Here is a 26,179-nt window from a genome sequence, read left to right as displayed (position 1 = left end):
ATAGAGAATTTTAAGATGTAAGAATAAGAGTATGAAATAAAAGTATGTCAATATAAAGCAATAATATAAAGTGGAATAGAAATGAAGTTTGCATAAAAAAATTTAAATGTGCATTTTGCTACAGTGTTAAACACTAGTACTTAAGATATTAAAATGTATGTATAAAAAAAACCTTATTAATCAAACTAATATGTAAATTCATCACCAGAAAAGTAACTGTAGAAATACAGAAGTATCCCAAATGCATAGTTAAGTAAATATCATTTGTTAAGAGGGATTTATACTTGTGCGGCAGACCCTACGCCATTGTGAGCATTTATACTTGTGGAGGAGGTTTCTGTGAAGTGCTGTAAAGTTTAGTTAATTGAAAACACACCCAAAACACACATTAAACACAGCTTAATAGAGTCAATTTCAAACACAAGTACACAAATTGGCTTCACGATAACTTGCAGCATTCACAGGCAAACAATGTCTTTATCTGGACACATTTTCCCCACAGATACAACATGCTAATGTTATAAGCACAAGCCTATGACATTTTACATTGTATAAATTAGCCTAGCAACTAGTCATTTTTTCCTCTTCTATTATAAAACCAGGGACAACAGTTACATTTAACAAAGGTATCGGTACATGATTTTGCTCTATTACAACTCACAAGGTTCACTGACAAAGCAACTGTCTTATACTAAACACGTTTTCCAAACAAATTTAACATGCTAACGTTATTAGCACAAGCCTATGGCATTTTACATTGTATAAATTAGCCTTGCTTTGCAGAAACTACTCTATTGAAGGAGAGTGCATTAGTGAGTGACCGTTAGTAACCCGCCCTGAACTCTCGCGATACTACGAGGCGGAAGACATCAGCCGAATCTTCCGTATCAGAGTACTAGTCAACTGGAGCCGCTTATGTTGTGCAGCAACCAGCGACCGTTATTGGCGACAGGAGGGGAGTGAAGTGTTTGTTTTCATAGTAAACCGGTGAAGGAAAGCCGCTGCTCGTTCGTCTTCGGACACACGGTCGTTTTTGCCTGCTCGGTGGAGGATTAAGTGTGTTTTCATGTTGTGCAGTTTACAGTGTTTGCGTGAAGACTTCCAACTGGCGAATCGCATCAGTTCGCCCGGAGGGTCATCGTCAGCGACGACACCCTCTGCTCCGCTAGCGTCAACTGTTTAGAAAATGACCGGAGAGAAGATCCGCTCCCTGCGCAAGGATCACAGGCCGAGCAAGGACGAGGATTTACTGGAGCCGGACGAGGAGGCTGCAACCGGGACGTTCACCGCCTCCAAGGCGAACAACAAGAGCAGAGCGAGTAAAATCTTCAGCAACCACAAGTTAATCAAGTCTTCATCCACACAGCAGCAGCAGCAGAACCAACAGTCGCAGATTAATGCCAACACCACCACACTGTCAACATCGGATGTCATCGATGACAACAACAAAAACCCCATCATCCGAACCGGGCAGGACTTTCCGGTGCACGAATGTGTGTTTAAAGGAGATGTCCGACGCCTGTCTTCACTCATACGGACGCAGAATATCGCCCAGAAAGACGTCCATGGTGAGTCTACCAGCTGCTTGTCTCATAGCCCAAAACAAATCACGATCCACCTACTATAAGGTCCAGTGAAGCTTAGTTTTAGTTAGCTAATAGGCCATCAGTCCTCAGCAGCACTGGGAGTAGGCGAGGCTTCTCCCTGCCAAGGCCAAACTGATGAGTATTGTGATTCCACCTCACTACAGTTTCTCCAAATCCACTGCAAGCCAACAAAACTGTGCAGGAATGATTGTTTTGCTTCAGTGGCCCCTCCCACCTACAACACAGACATTCCTAATTAATCAGACCCAGTCACAAACCCCTCTCAGATAAGCCACCTTGGGTTAAATGCTTATTAGAAGTTGGTCCACAGTCACAGGGGTTATTTGCAAGACTTTCCCCAGACTCACAACACCTCCTCTGAAGGGCAAAGTCTGCCCAGATAACACCACTATTTCTCCACAGGAACCCTCCCTGAACTAACAAAAGGACGAGATTGTTTCGTTCCGGTTCACGTGCCGAGACAAAAGATGGCCTGTACTAGAGTTCAGTGTCAGCACTGGAATGTGGACTGTCTTCAAACCAGAGCTCTGATGTGGTGTAACGCAACAAGGTGTCACACAGGGTATTGGCCTCTGGTGTTTTGGAACATGAGCCTGTATTTTTCAAAGGTTTGGCCTGTCCTGGTTCAGTGGCTGCAGTTTGGTGTTTTTACTTACTTAGTTTAGCTTCCACTGAGTGGCTGTTAGCGTGTTTACGTTTCCATCAGCAGTCAGTAGCACATGAAGACAGAAGTAAAGCTTTATTATGCATTCTGTTCTTTCCATTAGCCCAACATTAGCCACACGTACAGCAAGTACTCAGTACGGTTAATGGTTGTGATGATGTTACATGATGTAGTTACCGATTGGTGAATTCATCCACGTAGAAAATCATTCTTTCTCATTTACTGCACCAGTAGTTGTATCAACCCTTTCAGATAATATCTTTATTTTAAGTTCTCCACTGTAATACTGCTGCAACTAATAATTATTTTTAGACTTTTGTTGATCATTTGATGACTTCAAAGTGTCAGAGAGACATGAAAGCCTCATTTTACAACCTGGAACCATTCATTTTAGGCAGTTTTTGCTCAATGAATGACTTAAAACAATGAATTTATTATCAGAATTAATGACTCATTGACTTAACATTTCAGCACTACTTTTTGCAGAAGAAATGGCGCCAATGGAAACTATTGACAGCAAGGCTGGGATTATCTAGCGTAACATGAATGCTGATTTACAGACACTTTGCTGATACAAATGAAATTTAATTCACCTCCATTTAATTGGCGTCTCTGTTTATCACAACATCTACTTAGACTGCTAGCTGATCCCCAGCTTGTATATTCACTGACATCATGGTTCGTATGAGGGCTTCTACAAGGCAGGCCCTCTTTATTCTGGATGCTTGCCCGTTGCTCTCTCCCTGGAAAAGAAGCCTGAAGGAGCTGACTGGGCAGTTTTGCTTCCTATTAAGGGATTCTCCTGTGCTTATGAGGCACATTTCGCATCCTGGGAAAGAAAAAACCTGTGCAATCTCCACACCTGACTCAAATGTTATTTTCCATGAATGCATTTCTAGAATGAAGCCAGTATTCAGTGTTTACTTTATGTCTGTTAATAAGCCATGTCCCTGCCAGTCTAATGCAGCTGATATCTGGGGTGCAGTAGGTTAATAGAGTATAATATTGCCTGTCATGGTAGGAGAACACACAATAGGCATATACTTACCATGTAATTTTGAATTTAGTGGCTCCTGCTTCCTAATTTAAACATCTAATTCACCCCGAGTGTGACAGTCCTAGAGGCACAGTGCTTATCACAGATGCTCGTCGCTTATTGTGGTTATCAAAAGCGGCCAACAAACTGTTCTTTTTTTCCTCTCTTCTTTAGGAAACACACCGCTGCATCTCGCCGTCATGATGGGGCACAAAGGTGAGTAATGCTTAAACACGCTCCTCCACTTGGGTTATATTTGTCTCTCTCTGTGGCACTCTAATTTAATCTCCCTGCGGGTCTGTATGCCTTTTGTTTGTGTTTCCGTTTATTTGTGTGTTTGTGTGAGTTTGTTTTCACGTCTTTGCGTGTGCATTTGTCTGGCTAAGCAGCACCAGACATTTGTCACAGATCACCACACAAATCCCAGATGGCAAGATGCTCATGCATGAATAAAAAGGTTGTGTTTATGGATTTTTGCCGAGTCAAAAGAAAGAACTGAGCAAGAAAACAATTTTCTGCCTTTCTGTTATGGCCTTGTATTCTATTAAATACATTTATAGAAAGAGGACATATTTAATCAGTGGGGATTAGATAATGATGACACTGCAAGAAAGAGGATCCTCTTGGTGGCTGAAGTCTCTTGTTCTGATTGATGTTCCACCGCTGGCTCAAAGACTAATAGTTTGAGGCTGGCGAAGGAGGTAATTAGTTTAGATAAGAGATGTCATTTTCTCCCATAATATCTGCTTAGTATGCTATTATTAGTTTTCCGCTGGTGTCTTTTGCGCTGAGGAGTTCACTTGGTTATTATCATAGTTGTTAGTTTGACTCAGCTGTGAAAAGATGGAACAAATGATGGTACAGTCAGATGGTACAGTTCTGTGTGTTGTCCCAAAAGGAAATCAAAGTGTTACAAGTTGTGTGTTTATGTAACACGCCCTAGAATAACAATCAGTTTGCAGTATACGATGAATATGTCATGATGTATCAAGGCTTTGTGGAGGTCTTTACATGATTTTGTTCTTAGCTGAATTGCTTTGGCTGGACTGAAAGCATGTGCATAAAATATTAATACAATGCAAGGAGACTTTGGAACATGCTATTGAAAAATTAATCCTCCCCTTTTTCTGCTGCAGGTTCTCTGGGAACAATTCAAGCATAGGGTTACTCGGACTGCACATTCCCATTTGTTTGGTGTCTGTTATTGGAGCGTGGGTTTCAATTGATTTCACATTCGAAAGTTCAATTCCTGTCGATGGAGTGAGGGCCCTGCCACTGCCTATCGGTAATCCAGACAGTGGAGTGCCGAAGCGTAGTGGTGGATGGGTCGCTATGGAATTGATTGTGCTAATGAGGTTGCCTATCTCTTGCCTGAGCCGCGAGCCTGTCCTCCAGGGATGCTCAGGCCAGACAGGCTGAAGGCTACAGCATGAGATCATAGTCTGGGTGTGGCTGGTCTGTTGGGATGGAGAGGACAGGGCTTTCTTTGTGTATGGCGTGGCATTTGTGTGGTTATTATGCAGCAGATTGGCAATGGCAGAGTGGTTTATGTCCATAGTCCCTTAAAATTGAGGTTTTACTGTACAGGTGAAAAAAACCTTGTAGAAGAAGAAGAGTGATACGAGCAGATAAATAATGCAGTTTGTGTTTTTGATTCTGCAATTGGTAACAAATAAAATACTGAGAAAGGATAAATGTTATATGTTAATATCTATAGGTGCAAGGCTAAGTTAAAATTGCTCCCAGAAGAAACAGCAGTGCACACATGTACTTTTTGCTTGTGAGATACTACAACATCTCATCCAGGTCTCTCTTGATTTGTTATCTCATTTTATTATTATTCTTCCCTTAATTATCACAAATGGTTACAGCCCATACAGGCCTAATTCCTTATTCACACTTATTTTGCCCTTTATGGAAAAATGGATTATGCTGTCTCTGTTGCTATTTCAGGGAGCTCTTATTCTCTGGGAGCTGCTAGAAGTCTTCAGGGGAAACGTATACAGCTTCCGCAGCTTACAATTATTTCATCATCAATTAGTCTGCCAGTTATTTCTCTAAAAAATGTTGGAAAATACTTAAAAATACCAGCTACATTTGACGTCTACAAAACCTTTGTTTTGTATTCCCAAAATACGTATAGCTTAAAATGATATGAAACAAGGGAAAGCAGTACTTATTAGAGAAGCCGTAACCATAGAATCTTTGGCATTTTTGTTTTAAAAATGACCCAGTAGCTCACCCCAGGTGCACCCCATGTACTAAGGCTTTTTCCATACCACATTTTCCTGTCACTCTTTACTTTTTCAATCAAATAAAGGCAAAAGGCCAAAAAGCAATCTTTAAAAATAAAAAAATGGCATAAACAGTAAATCGATTATCTGAATAGTTTCTTTGTGATTTTCTATCCTTTAATAAATGAATCGACAAATCATTGAAGTTCTTGAGAAGTAGGAAAACAGTGCCTAAAGTGAACGACGTGAAGCTGAGAAAATAAGTAAATATTTAAACAACTCCTAAATCAATAATGTGAACGAACAACAATGGATTGAGACTCCTGTCAAGTCACTGCCTGACTCATTATTTACAGTGCATTCTCTGGAAGTGAAACTTTCTGGAAACTGAAAGTTGAAGCACAGTAAATACTGTATTTCACACCTAGTTTCAAGATGAGGTCCCAGTTAAAGGGAAAGGTTAACACAGGTCTCTATTGAAGCCTGTTTGCTGTCCTTGAAAGAGAGAAAATGTCTTCCTTTTTTGTCCAGGGGTTGTGCTATCTGTTCTCGAGGCCAAAGCGATAAAATCAGTAGATATTTGAAATTGGTTTCAGAGATTGAAGATAACAACTTGAGTGTTTGGAGCCAAAGTGCCTGTGTGGCAGGGTTAGTCTCATTTGGACACGGCACATAGGCACATTTTATCAGGTCATTCCTAAAAAATAGAGCACCCTGTGAAATCGGGTTGATGTTAGCATGTCATTATTAACATTTATGTTGTTTGAAGAAAAAAATAGCGTTGGTTTGGGTCAATCTGCAAAGCAAGCCAGGTGATGTTCAAGAGCATTAGTTTTTGCCTCAGGGTGCAACAATGAGATTCTTCAACTGCTGTTTTATTTGGTCACTGAGTGTGTGATCGATGCTGAGGAAGTGAGCGAAAAAGCTATTTTATAGATGTACTCAGCGTGGATCAGAATGGGTGGTGAAGGTGGGGGTTTTAACAGCCCACAGAGCCTCTTGACAAGTGCCCCATCTGTAGCCACTGCACGTAGTAAAGCATTAGATTAGCACTTTATTTCTCCATCCTGCTCTGCCTCCCTCATTCCTCTGTCAGAGCTGTGTGTGACTCGAGCAGGACCTCCGCACAGCTGCTGCACATGCGATCAACCTGGAAACCCGCAGGGAGAGTTGCTTTTATCAATACTCTCACGACTGCATATTGGATGGAATCGGACTGCAAAGCATTGCTAATGAGTTATAGGTTAAATGTTAATGCATCCAGTCAGCTTTTTCGATTTGATCAAAGTAATCACCTGCAGTTGTTGATTACTCTTCCCCTGCTTCCTACTAGAAGGAAACTACAAAGAAAACACCAACTCAAAAACATATAAATACTACAGTATAGTGATAGGGAGCTGACAGCTAGTCAGTTAATTAATTAGTGCATAGACAGATAAAATTATTTTTGGTTAGGCATTTTCTAACTTTATTTTGGGTTATCTGGTGGTAGAGAGATGACAGGAAATAAAGAGATAGAGAGATAGGGGATTACATGAAACACATGAACTGAACTAGGGACATTGCAGTGCAGGCTGGTGCTCCAACTCCTAGGTTACCAGGGCACCCCAATCAGCAACTACGCTAACAGCCAAATAATTGGAATAAGTTGTTTGAACTGCTATGAAGCAATTGAACCGTCTCAGTTATTGTTCAGCTGTCAGAATCACTGCTCTTCTTCACCATGTATGTTAATAAATCATATCTTTGTTGATCAGACGAAAAAACATAATGAATATATCGTGCCTTTTTAATCTTCCATCCACTCTAAGGGCTTTTACATTACCCTACCCATTCATACACTGGTGGTTGACGCTAATGTATAAAGTGCCACCAGCTACTCAGTTAAAACATTCACATGCATTCCAGGTCACTTTAGCCCTGTTTCCACTGACCAGTATGGTATGGTACAGTTCAGTTCAGTACGCTTTATCCCGTCTCCACTGTGAAAAGTTGTGGATGGTACCATTGCACCCGTTTCTGTACCGTCCCCATATTTGGTCCCTCTCTTGTTGGGGTACCTAGCACACAGATCTGGTACTAAAAGGTGGAAAGGAAATGCAGCGAGTGGTGGACGGAGCAGTGAGTGACAAGAACCCTGCCCACATTTAAGGGTACTGTTTGCAGTGGAAACGCTAGGGTCTAGGTACCATGTCTGAAGGGTTACTTTTGGTTCCAAAGGTACCATACCTAAAGTGTTTGGTGGAAACGGTGCTTTTGACATGCAGACTGGAAGAGCTGGTGATCGAACCGCCCCTCTTTTGATCAGTGGACTCTCTCTAAGCTCTACCTCCTGAGCGACAGCTGTCTAAACAAAGTCATGAGGATTTTTCACCATTTTTTGACATTTTATAGAGAACATGATTGATATAGAAAGATTCTGCAGCCCTTTTAGTACAGCTCTCAAAACTGAAGTGTTTACCTAGTCATAACTTATCTATAACTTCTAGGATTGTGCACTGAATGTCCACTTCATGTACCTGAAAGTCTTAAGTCAGACCAGGAGCTAGCAGGTTGGAAGCTCAGGACACATGCCCTGGGTTTTCTCTTCATGGTTATATAATGTCTAGTATCCTCTAAATGCAGTCATTATTATTACACAATCATAGGTTTAGCAGGGTGATATATGGGTCAAAGGCCAGAGGGAATGCAGGATTTATGTCACGAAGCAAACACTCGTGCACATGGCTGCCTTTCTCGACATCAACCCCTGTTATCAGCTGCTCCATCCCTGAGCCCGGGCACAGATCGGACTAATGCATAAACACAGACGTTTGCTTTTTTTGTTTGCTGATGTAGGACTCTTCGTGGGGCACTCTGTAGTAACATCCACCTTTTCCGGTGCCAACGCAGCTTCTTTATTAAATTAATGCACGCAGTATGGCTGATATTAGTCAGTCTTTCTGAAGTGCTGAGCCTTGGACAATATTCAGGGCTGAACATGGAGATCGCATCAGGCAGAAATGGGCAGAAATTTTAATAGGAAACGAATTCAGACTAGTCACAAGCCAAGTCTTTGAACCTCAGCTGCTCCCCTGGTGTGAACACAATGACTTCCCATTGGCCTGTCTTTGTTCAGTTTCACTTTGCCATGCTTCCACATGGAAGCAACATTAGAGCAGTGGTGTTGCTGATAATTGTTTCTTTAAAGAATATAGCCTGAGTGCCTTGGGTCCTGTCACAACACACCTTTTTATTTTGCAGTAACCACTCTCCTGGGAAAGCCCTGTTCCCCTTTGTTGTGTGGATAATAAGTTTAATTAGGAAGAGTTTCAAAATGTATTCCTTTCTGTCATAAAGAATGCATGAGACCCTGGCCTCTTTCTCATCAATAAAACATTTTGAGTATGTAGATCAGAGGGGTGATGTGGTATTTTAGACTATGTGACAATGTTGCTGTGTGTTACATTCTCTTTTCAGAAGGCAGACGTTATTATTTCTGGTTGTAGGCACCAGGTTCGCTCTGCGAGTACACCACTTGAGGCATGTTTTTTAATACCTTTCATACTGATGTTTGACAGAGAAACAAGTCTGAACATGAGGGCAGTAACCAGTTTGAATTTGTTTACGTGACTAATAGGGTTGACTAGAATGTTTGCAATGAAAGACAGGCTGTACTGAGAGCTTCTGTGTGGCTTTTGTCCACATAAACGATTGTTGAAAAGGCCGGTCAAACAGCTCTGATAAAGCCCAGGTTCCTGCCCTATCAAGTGAGAGCCCTACATATCCTCTCAGCAGCAGACTGTTAGCAGTTAGCCTCTGCTTTGCATTGGAGTGGTTTGTTGCTCACAGGCCTGTGACTGTGACAGCTCCTGCCCAGCGCTGAGACAGAGCCGCACAGACGCCAACACTATAATGAATGATGTCACGACAAAACTGACAGCTGAGCCGGAACAACAGGCTTCAGTTTTTGGCTTGCTGTAGTTTGTTGACAGGCTGCCCAGCGAGTGGAGGGATTTTGCGCTGCACTTACTGCTGATCTTGCCATTGAAAGAGGGATGAGGCTCTTTGGCTGTTTTCCCATTGTTGGAATACAAGCACAGGCTCTGAGGGATGCTCCGCAGGGGATGTTTTGACATTTTATTCCCGAGAATCTTCCCTCATTTTATAGCTGCATGGACTCTAAAGTAGGATGCTGAGTCTTGTGTAACTGTCGGTCCCATATGGCTCTTTAGTTAATGGGTCAGCTGACATCTCAATCCTACACACAATCTGCCCCTCTATAAAACCAGGATTAATTTTTTATCATTGATTTGATGCGACAGGAAACAGCCTTATCTTGTATGAGAAGTCAGCAAACATTTGTATCTTAAATATACTGCAAAGTGATTAGTGATAAAAGTGGCATCAGATTAAACAGAAGTATGCAGCAGCAAGACAAAAGTAAAGCCAGTAAAACTGTCTTGGACTTCATTTTTGGGTGGTTCCTCTCTTGAAGTTTTTTAGAGCTGGGTACAGTGTTGGCGTGGAGTTAAGATAAGTTTCTTTGCCTTTTCCTGGGCTCTGAGTATAAATTTGTATGTCCCCATATAAACATCAAAAGTGATGACAAAAAGCAGCTCATGGGAAATGCTGGATGTTAGGTCAGTCTCAATTTATTGAAGTCCTGTCAGTATACTGTATGTATATTGTTTTCAAACACACGTTCTGTGCACGTTTGAAGCCAAACCATGGACTGTATAGAATAATGGACGCCTTGAGTTTGGCATTTAGGCCATGGCCATTTTGGTTTTTGGACCTAGAAGGGACCATACTTGGACAGGAGGGTGGAGCTGTCAATAAGTAAGACCTGGATCTGACTCACAGGGTGTTTCTCAAAGTCAAGGATCTTTCCTTGGAAGGACGAGTCCTTTATGAGCATGGCAAGAGTCCTTCCTAGCATTCGGTGAACACACATTGGAACAGGCTAAAGAGTGTCCCCTAGTGTGGGTCAATAACCCTCAGCGAACTGAGGGGGTTTCAGGATACTGTGATAATTTTGGCATTCTCTAATGTTGCTGTACAATTTGAACAAATGTAGGCAGTATTTTCAGAGTCACACGAGAATAGATTTCTGGATTATACTTGAAAAAACAAACAGGTAGCTAAATGAAACTTTTGTGCCACTTAGCACTCTGTCACTGCTGTAAATGATTAATTTAAACACTTTTATGTTTTATCTAAATCTCAGTTTTTTAAAAAGCTCATAATTTGGCAGTGCACACATTGGAAAGTGTTAATTATAAGGTTTATGTCAGTTACTTTCATGCTTGTTTGATTAAAAACTCCTGGAGATATTAATCCTGGAATCTAAATCCTGCCGAGCTGCACTGGCGCAGGTTTCATTGAAGAAATCATGTGCAAAGAATTGTGGGTACTTCATACCCGCTGAGGGTAAACACATGCATCCTTGAAATCTCTCTGAATAAAGGACTCTGTCCTTGGTAGAATTTGAAGGATCCTTGACATTGGAACAGTCCTTAGGTGGGATTTGATGATGTAGCCTCCTTGAAATTCAGCCATTTAAAGAACTTTCCTTGACTTTGAGAAACTACCTTAGAATTTAGTGAAGCCTGGCTTGCAGACAGCCTGTCACGCCCTGTGTAACATTTAGCCTTAATAGAAATGTAAACAGGGGATTTATGTAAAAAAAATTCACACCTGCGCAGTTTTCGCAGTTGAATGTTGAAATTGGCTAGATAGACCAATTTGTTGTACCAGGCTGTATACATGTTTATTTCTGCTGTAAAGTTGGGTTTTTTGACATGGGGGTCTATGGAGATTGACTTCCTTTTGGAGCCAGCCTCAAGTGGCCATTCAAGGAACTGCAGTTTCGTGTTGGCTTCATTTTTCAGTTTGCCGCTTGGTAGTGCATGTGTAGCGTCAGGACACTGGAAAGACAAATGAGGAGAGTCATTAGAGCTTGTTCAGCCATTGGCGTTTGGCCTTTAATAAAGGTCATTTTTGCTAAATGCCACATCACTCCTGTCCCATCTGTTTTTCTGTTTATATTTGTGTTTCTCTAGTTAAAAGAAAACCAATTTCATGGTACCCGTGATTCATCTCTGAGGCACCTTTGATGCTTAGGTGCAGAATCTTGTTTTGCTCTGGTCAAAAAAAAAAACAACTGTTAATCTTTTAATGGGGCTGCGTTTATCACTTAGGAGGAATTCGTTTATGCTTTTATCACCTCTCTTTTATTGCCTGAATTAAATGTGTCTCTAGTGCCTCCTGTTCAAGCAGAAAGCAGCAGCCAAGATTTTAATTGGTGGTCAGAGAGAAAAGCCACTTTCTTTACGGGGTACCTGTTTGATGCAGAACCACCTTTCACATATTGGGGAACTTTTTAAAGCGTACATAAGTAGACTGCAGTTATATTTCAGGGATCTTCCAAAAACAGCTAGCCTTAGGATGAAAAATAACAGATCTTTAATGGAAGCACCTACTGAGTTGTGCATTTAATGAGATTTCTCTCTGTTTCCTCCGTTGTGTTGTTGGTGCTGGTCTTTAGTTTGCACACTGTTAGTAAATCCTACAAGGTAATGATTCAAGTAATTATCTACCTATCTGACTGTCTTCCTTTCCTACTTACAGAGTGTGCACACCTGCTGCTGGCCCACAATGCACCAGTGAAGGTGAAGAACGCTCAGGGATGGAGCCCCCTTGCCGAGGCCATCAGCTATGGAGATCGACAAATGAGTAAGTACCTGCGACTGACCGAGTGGCGCTGCTTGGCAACACACTGAAACCCCACAACAGTTGACACGATGTTGGTCAGTGGGCATAGTTACTGGCATCAAAGTGGCTTCAAGTATGTTTCAGTTTGGGTTTTCCCGTGTGAAAACAGTGACGGGGGAGAAAAAAAGGTCCGATCAACAGATGCAAATCAACAGTTGCCTCTGCACATTCTTCCACGCCGCTGCCTCCAAGTGAGGCCACGACGCTGGCCTGCCTCCTTTGTCCCTCTGAGAGAGAGGGGACATTCCTCAAGGCCCTCAGGCTTTTGTGCTCCGATGAAAGGCAATTCATTAGATGTTTCGCTCGCTCCTCATAGGCTGATTATGCTCGAGCCCCTACCTCGCCCATTTTCTACCCACAGTTCATAGAGGCTCAAACTTTATATGTTTTTGATATCTTTTCAAGAATGTGTTTTGTTTCAAATGGATTTATCTGCTTCTATTTGTAACCATGAACTTGTACAAAACATTATTCATACGAGCAGTAAGTGAAACCAATCACACTAGTTTTAATAGGCACTGGGTGTTGGATGAGAAGACCTTTGTACAGTGGCAGCTTCATTAACTTATTTAATATTGAACTTCTGCATATGAGCAATTTCCGAAATGTGTATTCAAGCAGACCTCCATTATCACCTCATCAATCTAACAGTTATTTTCCTTTTTGTACTAGACCTTTAAGTGTTCATATTTCTTAAAGCCCCATGTTTACGTAGGAGATGCATTTTGTCCTTTGTGTTTTCAAAGCTTTTGACATGTTGGTCATAGGAACAGGAAGGCCTGAGGTTTCATTCTGTGTGTGGGAGCAGTGGTGAGATACTAGTACCAACGTGTCAAACTAAATTGCAGCACTGCAGCACTGCTACAAAACTGCAGCCAGACTGAGATATTGGCAGGTACATGGTGTTTGGAAACTGTATTTAAGCTGATATGTGAAAAGACAAAAAGAGAGAAAAAGAACAATGGTTCTTCCAGACATCCCTCCAATTCACTAAACATAAAAAAGCCCTTGATGTAGTTTCAAAAGTGCCATCATTATATTGTTTTTTTAGAAGTCTCCATTGTCTTTAAATACCTCAGCGTGCGAGGTGGCAGGGTGGCACGTCACGTCAGATGTTGATGCTGTTAAGCATGGAGGTAAATATCTTTACACTAGAACAAAGCAATGTATCATTATGAGACATTTTTACTGCCAAATATTGGTAACATGTCAGCCCCAGACATAGAATATCAGTAAGGGTCAGTAACAGTTGTAGGGCTCCTTACTTCTGCAGATAACCGGCTAAACATTGAAGCGACAATATTAAATTGAGACCTTTGCTATGTGGCTACAGTGAATCTAAAAGGCAGAATGATGATGTTGAATTTTGTCAGTGTCAGCTCTTATAAGTGCAGCCACTTGGCACCAACATTGAGCAGCTTAAAGTGTCTCCATTGACTGCATCCTCTAATTAATTCTCTTATGCCACTTACCTTACCTTGGGTTCACAAGTGTCTGTATTGACTGAAGCCGCTAATGAACTCTGTAACACCAATTTACGTTGCCATTGACAGAAGTCCTCACCTGGTCTAGCTTGTACGGATGACTGTGTAATGCAGCTGTATGACATACTCTGTGTCACTTGCTGTTTTGCTCCTGGTGTCTGAATATTGTTAAAAGACATGAGGCTGGTGTAAGGAAAGCAGTTGTACCATTATAGTGATGTCTGTAATACCTTAGTAGTAGCTCCAACTGGACTTGCATTGTCTCAGAGGTACCTGAAGCAACACACCCCAAATGCAGCCCCCTGCATTTTTTTAACAAAGGGCTGATTTTGGCATTAGTGCCTTGTAAACGCTCTCTTTTCAAAAAGCAGAGATGATTGTTTTCATTGTAATAGCAGCTTTGGTTCTGGACACCATAAGACAAATGTGCACCAGGTGGTGGGGACCAACTAAAGTCCTATTCGCATGGGACCAGTATTACCTGGGGATTTCCAGTAATTTATAATGATTGCAGAGGTCGTCTGTGATCATAATCCTGTGCAAATCCGCCATGTCGGTAATTTGTCAAGTGAAAATCCCACCGCAAATTACCTGCCATATTTTGCAAAACACAGAGGTCATGTGAAAATGTTAGTCCCTTGTGAATAGACATCTCTGTGATGTGAGGTTGTATTTAGATTGTTTTTGTTTTCTCTGAGCCGTGTTCCCGCCTCTTTCCTGGTCAGTTGCATTGGCAGTTATGAATGAAAGTTTTGCCAGCATTTTGGGTGGAGGAGGCTCATGTCTCTACACAGCAGAAAGAGCGAGCTCAAATCTATCAGAAGAGTGATATCTCTAAAGATGATGAAATGGATGACATGCTATTTGTTTAACTTAGTGTTTCTGTCGTGTTTCTGTGTTGTGTAAAGTGGAGTTACAAATGACTGCATGCATCATATCTGGAGGATGACGTCAGTTAATTCAAGTAAAATACACACTTTGCTTATCCCGTGAAAATGCGCTGCATGAAACACAGACCTGGGGGGGTAATATCTAAATTACATGAGGTCCCCTGATAATACTAGTCCCGTTCATGAAGAGCTTAAGAGAGATTCAAAGACCTCTGTGGAATGCTGTTTATGGAAAGAGCAAACTCACAAGGACTGAAGCTGCTTCTCCTGGACGTGGCCCAGGCAGAGGAGTTAGTAGGCCAGATCAGTTTAGATCAGTAGATATCTACAGGCTAAACCTGCTGGCAGACAGGTACAGTAGGTCAGTCTACTTATCACATCAATCAGCAGACAAGAGAGACTGCAGCTTCTGTTGCACTGAAGCAAAAACTCTGCCACTGACGTAGACGGCTGTTATTGTTTGACCCTCTTTGCCTCTTTGTGTTCCATAATGTCGCTTGAAAGTTCAGGGCTTGTCCTGTGTTGTGACAGCTCAGTTACAGATGACTGAGCCTCCACGCTGTAAAACAATCACACTCGTCTGCCAGAGTTTCACCCGGGTGTCACAGTGACATTAAAGGAGAAAGGTGCAGAAGGAAACTGTGACTGTTTTCCTTATTCAGCGCAATAAATGTTGAGTCCTTCACAGGCTTAGCCCTGCAGAACCTCACCTAGTAGTTAGTCAGTATGAGCTGAGTTGGCGGGTGTCAGTAGACTGTGAGGGGAGTGGGAATGTGGGAGCTTTGTTTGGTTTCAGTAAGGCAAATGTCTATGGCTGGACAATGCTGTAAAATAGAGGTCTGGTTCTACATACACACAGTTACGCTTGTTTCTTTTAAAGAAAATATTTTTTTGAATACAATTGATAAAAAAAATGTAACTCAGGTTTCTCACTGTGTTATTTATAACCAGTGTTTGTGACTAATTTCCATTTGTTTGTGTTCTGATGCATTTGTCTCCTGAGCTTTTGTCACTAACGGCTGTATCATTTGAACAAGGAGGCAAAATGGGGCTCTGAAATAGTTTTTGTCATGTGTTTTGTTCAATAAGAGCTATTTCTGTCCCTCCACTCTCACAGCTGTGTTGTCGGCTTCAGGAGCTCGTTGAAATGCTGCCACAGTCATGTTGGTGTTTTATTAGACGGGGAACCGCTTGCTGGCTTTCACTGGTTCTTGCTCTGTCCTCAAACATTGGACCATAATATCAAATTGTCTTCTTATTATTTTGTTGGGGTATGAAAGTATCAGATGATCCTGATTGACAGTTTTGGGGTTACGCCAGGTACTGGAGTCCTCTCCACATCTATAGTGTTAGACCTACAGTCACATACTGTAGGTTTCATAGCAAAGTAAATATTGCATTTAAAAGGCAATAATACCTCCGAATAAATACTATTAAAGCTAAGTATTAAAGATCCATCAGTTCCACGCAGAGCCTACACTGTAGCCTACGCCGTTGTGAGCATTTATACTTGTGTGGTGGTGTGTCTGAGTCACTCTGCAGTTACACCTCCAAAACACTAGTCAGTGGCTGAGTTTCTGTGAAGTGCTGTAAAGTTTAGCTGATTCAAAAAACACATCAAACACATATTAAACATGGCTTAGTAGCCACAATTTCAAACACAAGTACACAAATCGGCTTCATTATAACTCGCAGCATTCACAGACAAACACTTCTCTTTATCTGGACACATTTTCCCCACAAAAACAACATGCTAATGTTTTTAGCACCAGCCTATGGCATTTTACATTATATAAATTAGCCTAGCAAATAGCTAAGATTTCCTCTGCCCATATAAAGCCAGGATAAATCACACACAAGAAATGTTAATTTTGTGGAACCTTTATTGTCTTCAAAGTTTATTGTTTCTTATCTGTATAATTAAAGTAAATGACAGTTTTGTTTCCACTGAGGGAAATGGTGTCAGCTTACAAAGATATACAGGAGGTCTGCCTCGCCGTGACGTGTAGTTTACATTTCTGGGGAGGTGCACGTCAGGCTACAGCGTCGATTCGACGGAGAAGTGTAAATCCTGCTTTAAAGGAAAAGTGTGTTAGATTCAGGGGGATTTAGTGGCATCTAATGGTGAGGATTGCAGATTGCAACCATCTGAAACTTCTCCTGGTTCAAATTCCTTCAGTGTTCATTGTTAAGGAGGACCTACTGATTTAAGCAGATAGAAACACTGAATAACGCAGTTTCATGTTACAAATCAGTGTTTCTCCTGTGCCATTTGGCTTAAGTTTCAGACATTCAGGAGGTTTTTGCTGGGAGCAGAATGATCCTCAAGTCTCTTCCACTTCAAAGTAAACAGATCTGGTGATTTAAACTGGTAAAAACACAGAATAATGCAGTTAAAAATTTTTTTAAAAAAATCAGTGTTTTTTCACCACACTCGTTGAGGAGGGGCTGCTTATTATGCAGGCTGATGCAGAAACATGAATGACCCTACCTAGAGTCAGTGGTTAGTTTGTCCATTCTGGACTGCAGAAACATGGCTGTGCAACATGGTGATTTCCATAGCCAAGGACCCACTCCCTCTGTAGATATAAATGGCTCATTCTAAGATCATGAAAACACAATGATTTTTATTTTCAGGTGATTATACACAACAACAAAACATTCTAGTTGTGTCTTATTCCATTTATGCTAATAAACCCCCTTAATTCTTGTACATTGAACCTTAAACTAAATTTCCTCCACAGTGCATTTCTGCATATTACTTGAGAGCAGCTTAAAATTACTGATCAAACATTAAGAGCTCTTCATCCTGCTTGCGGCGTGTTATCGCCCGTTTATGTGGTCATTTTGAGTCTTTTTAGATGTCTTGTCTATAAAGTTAATTGACGTGCTACAGTGAGTTTAAATAGAGTTTAAATATTTGAAACTATATTCAGATTGGCCTGTTTGCTGCTGCCTCCCTGTGTTGCTCCACCACTCAGTGACTCCACAGCATACCTGAGTCAATATTGACTGTTCTCAGATTCTTGGAGGGCTGCCAGCAGCAGTTGTCCAGTCAGATCCAAGGCCTAATTGTTAAATAGTAGCAGTGTGGTGATGTAAATACAACGTTGGCTTGACTCTGTCTCTTTTCATTAACGTGTGGAGGTGAAATCACTGAGATCAGTCGTCTAATTAATGCCAGGAAAGTGCCCTATTCAGTATCTGGGTGAATTAGCTCCAGCGTGGAGAGTCAGTTTGGGTTAGTGTTAAACAGGTCAGCGTCAGTTTCTCAGCCTGTGTTGGCTGGGTGGTCTGTGGGCAGATGGTAAGACTCTACTTTTTTCCTCGTCCCGCTGAGAGGCGGCGTGGATCAGGAGGAGCCCCATCCAGAGCTTGTCCACACTCATTAGGCAGGCGGGCCACAAAGACACCCTCATCCTGTACTTGTGTCTGTGTCAATTGGCGCGTGTGTCATCATGTGTGTTAGTGCGTGTGTTTGTGTGTGTGCGTGCCTTTGCTCTGATTTGGCCTTGTTTTACCATCGAGCCCTCCGCCCCCCATCTGTGCTGCCTCATAGGGAGCATCAATAAGACAATATGAACAACATGTTTGCGTATGTTGACTCGCCACGTGGAGCACAGGAGCTAGTTAGGCTGATGATCATACCATATGTCCACCATTGCTTTGCGGCCTATTAAAATGTAGGGCAGTGTGGGTGTCACAAGCCAAACATTTTCTTTCTTTTTTTTTTTTATTACAGTTTCCGTTAGTTTATAAGTGGCACAGTCATGTCGTCATTTAATCCCCTCCTGGCTTCATCAAAGCACCACAATTATGTCAGTGAGCCACCGATGCTTCCACTCCCCTTATAAACAGCAAATAACATTTAAATAAATGCCTGCTAGTTGGGTTTGGATCCTTTTCTTTTGCATAAACAAGCAGCTCTCCTGCAGCCAGCGGGCCACAGCGCTGTGAATGCTTATTAATCTGACCCGTCATGGTTAAAAGTGTCCTTTGAGTGCGTCTCTCCCCCAGGTCGTTAAAGAGGTTAAAGGCGCAGCTCATTAGCAGGCAGCTCCATATCTGCCAGGCTTGTTCCCTTTGAACTTCCTGGAAACGTTTTGATCCCTGCAGGCGGTGTGCAGGGATTGGCCCGATGCTGCTGGGAGTGTCCCATCTGGCCCCAGGAAGTCAGCATATCTCTGAGCCAGAAGCCATCGTTACTGTAAACTGCGTGATCTTTGCCTTCAGCGAGTCACATTGCTGACAGGATTTGCATACTGAGTCAGTTACTGAGATAATGGTGTTGACTCACAGTGTTCATACAGGCTTAAGCTGTAACCTTAAAGATCCCCTCCACTTTATTCTGTTTATGTCCCCTATAATGTCTGACCTTGACTATACTGACTTGTATTTGTGCAGTTTGTCACTAGAGAGGTGTTTTCACATTCCTTTACTGACAGGAGCGATATCTGAATGCTTAACTCTGAGATTCAGATACAACCTGGGCAGGCTGGATTAGGTACGTCACTAATTCAAAAGCCAATCACTGTCTGATGTATAAATGCTGGCAAAGAAACCTGAAACCTCCCGCACAGAAAAGACTTGTTATACATGATATAAAAATCTCAGCAAAATATATCTTTGCAAATTTTGATTAGACCTCTGACATGTACAACCCCATTACCAAAAAAGTCATGACACTGTAAGTAAGGGATAATGTATAATGAGCCGGTGAATACTGGGAAAATAACTCCCGACAGGGGAATAGAACCCCGACGCGCAGCGTGTAATAAAATGTAATAAAAAACAGAATGTAATCATTTGTAAATCCTTTTCAACCTATAATCTGTTGAATACAATTTAATGTTCAAACTCACTAACTTAATTTTTTTTGTAAATATACACTCAATCTGAATATGATACCAGCAACACATTCCAAAGAGTTGTGACAGGGGCGTGTTGACCCCTGTGTGACATCACCTTTCCTTGTAACAGCACTGAGTAAGCTTTTGGGAACAGAGGACACTTGTTGAAATATTGAAAATGAAATTCTTTCCAATTCTTGCTTAATATACAACCTCAGTTGCTCAACAGTCTGATGTATCCATTGTTGTATTTTGTGCTTCATAATGTGCCACACATTTTCAATGGGGGAAAGGTCTGGACTGCAGGCAGGCCAGTCTAGTACCAGCACTCTTTGACTACAAAGCCACGCTGTTGGAACACGTGCAGAATGTGGCTTGGCGTTGTCTTGCTGGAATAAGCAGGGACGTCCCTGAAAAAGATGTAATCTGGATGGCAGCATATGTTTCTCCAAAACCTGTATGTAACTTTAAGTCTAACAAGGCCTTCACAGATGTGCAAGTTACCCATGATGCCATGGGCACTAACACACCCACATACCATCACAGATGCTGGCTATTGAATTTTGTGCCGGTAACAATCTGGAGGATCCTGTTCCTCTTTAGCCCAGAGGACACGACGTCCATGATTTCCAAAAAGAATTTTAACTGTGGACTTGTCAGACCACAGCACACTTTTCTATTTTGTGTTAGTCTGTCTCAGACGAGCTCGGGCTTGGAGAAGTAGGCTTTGTTTCTGGATGTTGTTAACATATGGCTTTTGCTTTGCAAAGTAGAGTCTTTAACTTCTGTTTGTAGATGCAGTGATAAACTGTGTTTACCGACAATAGTTTTCCAAAGTGTTCCTGAACACGCAGTAATATGCTTTATATAATCATGTCAGTGTTTGATGCATGTCAGCCTAAGGAGTCAAAGGTCACAGGCATTTAATATGCAGTCTCTGAATCTTTTAATAATATTAGATGATGAAATCCATAAATTTGTGCTTTGAGAAATGTTGTTTTTAAACTGTTGAACTGTTCGCCCACAGTTTTTCACAGAGTGACCATCCTAACTTGAACTTGAAGATGCCCCTTTCATACCCAATCATGATACTTTAATCTGTTACCAATGATCCTTTTTTACGTGATGAATGTTCCAAAAAGCCTTCCCCAACTTTCCTAGTCTTATGTTGCTCCTGTCCCAACTTTTTTGGGATGTGTTGCAGACATCGAGTGTATCAAGTGTATATTTAGATGCAACAATAAAGTTTATGAGTTTGAACATTAAACATATTTTCTTTGTACTGTATTTAATTGAATATAAGTCAAAAGGGATTTGCAAATCATTGCATTCTGTTTCTTATTGACATTTTACTCAGCGTATACCACTAATGTGAACACACTAGTATCATAGAAGATATTATTGAATGTTTCACAACCACTAATGTTTTGTCAGCCACTGCCAGTTACAAGCTAGCAAACAGCATAAACACATAAAAGATGCTAACTACACTTATCATTCTAAATTTTCTGCTAGTCCCAGAGTTCGGTGCACAAACAGACTCCTCATCTGAGTCTGGAGTTGACTGAGGCTCAAACATGTATGGTGAATCACTCCAATGTTTCCTGTGGCACTAACGCTAGTCATGTTGATGCCCACTGCTCTTCCACAGGCTAACATAGCATGAGCAGTGGTGGTGGGCAGGATGCAAGGGCTGATCCAGAATTTCTCAATGAGGGGGACAGAGTAGATCTCCTTGAAGCCCCCTTCTTCAGTTATTTTTCCAACTTTTTTGTTGGAAAGCTGTGTTGAATGAAATATTACTCATAGCGGAGTATTTTAACATACTTACAACGCGTCTGAATGGGAACTTTAAGACCTCACACTGACACAGGATCACGGTAATATCTTAACAGTCACTTTCCTGCTCAGTGTTACTTTAATGCAGCATGAATTTCGGCACACACATTTGGGCTTATGGGGTGGATGAAGTGACAATAACTGCTCACATATCAAATCTTTTATCAACTTCTTTACATTACAGTGAGTGAGGAGGTGCTGCAGCGCACCCAGAAGGAGGATGCTCTCATAAAAACTCATTTCAGAAGAGTAAAGTGAGGAAGGTTCAGCCTGTGAAAATTAAACTTCCTTTTTCTTCAGCCAACTAATCACGATCAGACAGAAGCTGGCTGTCATGCCATGTTGATGAGGATGCTTTGCCAAAACAAGAGCAGCATGGTGGAGAAATTAGTTTTTGAATATAGTGAATATTTTTTTCTTTGGAGCAAGTTAAGTGCTGGGATCAGAATCAGTAAAAGCAAAAGGTTGTTCTCAAAAAAATTATCACACTCAGCCGTTATTGGAACATGTTACATTTCTCTAACACGTTTTTAAAAATATATTTTTGTGTTGAAATGCTCTTGAGCCACTGCTTTGTTTTGACGCCACAAAAAAATCTCACTAGTCTTACTCGTGCTTCTCTTTTGTGTCTCTTTGTCCTTCAGTCACGGCGCTGCTGAGGAAGCTGAAGCAACAGTCCAGGGAGACTGTGGAGGACAAGAGGCCCAAGCTGCTGAAAGCCCTGAAAGAAGTAAGCACTCCTCACTTTCCGCCCCTGACATCTTGATGCTTCTAATCAGATCGTCTTACTCCTCATTCTGCTCCCATCTCGTCCCTTTTCATGCTCTCTGTCTCCCTAATCACACCAGAGCAAAGACAGGAGGGACACACATGCTGAACGTTAAATGAAACCTTAGTACCTGTGTGGCTGTCTGGTATGACGTCACATGCACACACACACACACACACACACACACACACACACAAAGGGTGAACGTGTAAAGGCTAACAGACAGACCATTATCCTTCAGGGTTTGTTTAACTTGGCGACATGATGCCACCCACACACACACACACACACACTGTAAAGATATAGTTATGTACAGACAGACGTGTATGCTTCTCAGAGCAACCAAACGAGGATCCGTTGTGCTCTGTTGTCTGCTTAACATGAAGTTATGGAGGCCAAACTGTAGGCGTAATCATCTGGCGATTTTAGCTTCCAGGTCAGCTGTGCAGCAACGCCACCCCCACAAGAGAGTCGGGGAGCAAGTTAGCAGATGAGCAGATACAACACCAATTTAAAAGATGCAAAGCAGCTCAAACTCCGTGTGTTTCCACTGCATTTAAAGAGGTTACTATAGCGATGGCTTCAGTGTGTACCACCTAAACATTGTGTTTTGGTGTCTGTGTGCATTGTCACACTCAGCCGAGCCTGTGTTTGACGTGACGGGATGTGACCTCTTCTGGATGACGGCAGAGGCAGAGATGAGATATTTCTGTGTCATCCTCGTCTCTCAGAGATTATATAGCTCTGGGAAACGATTATCTCCCGCCAGTCTGACATCATCACCGACTGCCAGATTGAGACCACCAGTGGTGATGAGAGCAATTCATACCATCTTAGTACCTCTCAGGATAATTAGGGCTGTATTGACTTGTGTCAGTCAAGCATGATTTGTTACGGGTGGACATAAAGGCTCATGTTTACTCAGGTCCGTGTTCTGAAAGGCTTTTGAAAGCCACTTTGATTTGTATTCTGCAATTATGTCCTGTTTGTTTTCTGTAAAATTGATCTAGTATCTCAAGTTTCATGCACATAAAATGCACCTTTTGCATAGTTTTAGTTGTGATTAAGATTTCTTTGTCTTCATCTGCAGCTTGGAGACTTTTACTTGGAGCTTCACTGGGACTTCCAAAGTTGGGGTGAGTCAAGCAACACCTTCTGCTGTCTTACAATAGTGGAAACATTGTTTCACAGACATTATCCATTCTGGAAATGAACCATGTGTCCTCAGTAAGGGTGTAGTCTGAATCACGAGCAGCAGAGTGTGTTACAGACAGGAAAAAGTGATGGAGTCTGTCTGGTTGGTGAGTGTTTATCCATGCCATAAGGGGACATTGACTGTGGAGTCACCAGTGGCTACAGGCTGAAAATTACACCTCCTGCTGGACATGAACTGACACACCATCCTCTTCTGTCAATCTCTCTCCTGTTATGTTTATACCAGGACTATCTGCTGATGTTACCAACAGAATTTGTTCTCCAGCTGCACTTAATTAATGTATAATTTCACCTGTTAAACTGTTACTAAATGTGGACAAAACAAACAGTGTGACTAAATACCTGCTGGTGCTGCTGCAGCAATGTGTGCTTAGTCCGCACAAGTCTGGGTGCAGAGTGTGAGCCAGGGCTGGATTCAGTGTACTCACTGTGTCTGTGTGAATTATTGACAAGGTGGGCAAGATTATGTAATGGTTGCATGATAGTATCTAAATGTAAACTGGTTGCATAACAGTGTGTTTGTAAAGGGAAATTGTGTAGAAAGTGAATTATTTGTAGGTTAGAGAGCTGCGAGAAGCATCTGGTGTAAAACCAAGACAGTCTCACAGATCTGTCACAAGGATTTTTTTTTTTGTCACTGCAGTCCTTCACAGAATTATTTTGGACTGTTAAAATGCCTCATCAGTTTTAGGAATGATAGAACAGAAGGGGAGTTTCTGTCTTTCGGTTACATCAGAGAGAGCTACATATCTACATGTTATACAGCCCTGTAGTCGGCAGATCTATATGCTGCTGAGGCTTTTAAGATAATGATGGTCTTCATTATTGAGTGAGCTTTCTAAATTTAGACGTTGTTTCACACATTCTTACTGTATCTTTTCATGTCGCAGTGCCTTTGCTCTCCAGAATCCTGCCTTCAGACGCCTGTAAGATCTACAAGCAGGGCCTCAACATCAGGCAAGTCCCGTCAACAAATGTGATCGATTTAGATAAACTGTGCGGTGTTTGAAGACAAAGAAAGGCAATACTACTTTGTAACAGCAGTATAGAGAAGACCAGAACATCACCTTATGGAAACATGAAATCAAACAGTTATTTTCCCAGAAGTCCTGTCATCGAGGCACTCTGTTACTTTTAAGTCTTATTCATTCATCTGTCATTTTGTGCTCCTCTACCTCTACCTCCCTATTTTCTCCCCCCTCAACCTAGTTTGGTTAACTAGAGTGTGAAATCAGTGCCCGGCAGTGTGAGGAAGCTGAACAGCGACTTCTGTGTTTCAATTTAAGTCAGAGCCTCGCAGAAGGAGAACTACAGTAATGTGCTGCTGCCGAGCTCGCTTACAAAGGGCGTCAGCAGAAATTCGTCACACTCTGACGCATGCTGACACAACAGTGACTCTACAGTGGTGATCCACACTGCTGTGGCCTCGTGGACAAAAAGTTAACACCAGGCAGTCTTTAGGTTCAGCTCCTGCAGCCAGGACATATACACACACATTTGGATTCCAGTTTTATCACCAGGTTATATGTTAGACAAACCACGGCTGCCCTTCATCCAGCACACACAGGTGCTGCTATATTTGGGAATCATAACATATCTGCTACATCTATTTGAAGAATGAACTCAGCACATAAAAGAGTGTGTTTGTGTCTCTGCCGTATCTGTGTGAGATATCCTTGATGTGGAGCTTGTCATTATTCTCTAAAACTGCTCCTGGCTGTCTAATTTGGTATTCAAAATGCCCTCTTATTATCCTGGAGTTGCACAGAGAGAAAAATAGAGAGGAGGAGAGTGAAGGAAAAAACTGTCACTGCAAGTTCATTTACATTCTAGTGCTACAGTGTGTCAGGCCTGTCATACCTACCCATAGCACCTACTACTTTGTGTCTGGTCCTCACAAGCAGATCAGTTATTCTCTTTGCTGTCACGCCTCATTCCAGGACTACTCGCTTTGACAAAGTAAAAAGATTCTTGAAATGTGCTGTTGGTGTCCCATGGCAATGATTACCATACACATTGTCTGTAAACTCTCAGAGCAAAGGTGTGACATCCCATCACAGTTTTGGGTACAGTTTTGACGGCATGTTTGCTGATGTCTGAGCTGTGGCCAAAGTTAACTCCATGCAGCTCTTTTACTGTCATCCTCCCGTTTCCTTTTCCTTGTTTGGCTGTCTAGCCCTTCATGTATCTAAAGTTCCCTCACTGAACCCACTCTCTGTATTTGCATATTTGTGTGTGCAGATTGGACACTACCCTGATAGACTTCACAGACATGAAGTGTCAGCGTGGGGACCTCAGTTTCATCTTCAACGGAAATGCCATCCCCTCTGAGTCTTTTGTTGTGCTTGACAATGAACAGAAAGTCTACCAGCGGATACACCACGAGGTGTGTGAGACACATGCTGACACAAGACTCAAAGAGTCACTTTGCTATTTTCATTACAACCCACATTTACTGCTGCAACTGATTATTTTAAATCATCGATTTAACCTGCCAGATATTTTCTAGATTTGTTTTATCTGCAAAATGTCAGAAAATAGTGAAAAATTGGCTCCATATTTTCTCAGAGCCATATTTAAATATCTTGTTTTGCCCAACTAACAGTTTAAAGCTTAAAAATGCTCAGTTTGATGACACTTAAGACAAAGAAAAGCAGCAACTCATCACACTCGGGAAGCAACTTCTGCTTGAAAAATGACCCTAACAATTAATTGATTGTCAAATTAATTGTAGATAAATGTTCTGTAAATCAGCTAATCATGTAATTGTGTTAGCTCCACCACAAACCCAAATTTTTGGTTGAAAAGAACAGCATCCTGGCCATTTTCCCGATG

At 41.7% G+C, this 26,179-nt stretch overlaps 1 protein-coding gene across 1 annotated transcript in view; it reads left to right on the top strand.

Moving 5' to 3' along the window:
* The window catches only part of ankrd13c (ankyrin repeat domain 13C), a 37,335-nt gene continuing 11,156 nt past the window's right edge, over positions 1-26,179 (top strand). Inside the window, exons 1-7 of the mRNA XM_050055330.1 lie at positions 1-1,568; positions 3,482-3,523; positions 12,154-12,258; positions 22,005-22,090; positions 23,220-23,265; positions 24,235-24,301; positions 25,586-25,730. Of these exons, the coding sequence (XP_049911287.1) occupies positions 1,187-1,568; positions 3,482-3,523; positions 12,154-12,258; positions 22,005-22,090; positions 23,220-23,265; positions 24,235-24,301; positions 25,586-25,730 (873 nt within the window). The 5' untranslated portion in view covers positions 1-1,186. The remainder of the gene's footprint in view (positions 1,569-3,481; positions 3,524-12,153; positions 12,259-22,004; positions 22,091-23,219; positions 23,266-24,234; positions 24,302-25,585; positions 25,731-26,179) is intronic.

The sequence above is a fragment of the Epinephelus moara genome, chromosome 10 (genome assembly GCF_006386435.1).
Source record: "Epinephelus moara isolate mb chromosome 10, YSFRI_EMoa_1.0, whole genome shotgun sequence".
Taxonomy (NCBI): Eukaryota; Metazoa; Chordata; class Actinopteri; order Perciformes; family Serranidae; genus Epinephelus; species Epinephelus moara.
This window is presented reverse-complemented; position numbering and strand designations above follow the sequence as displayed.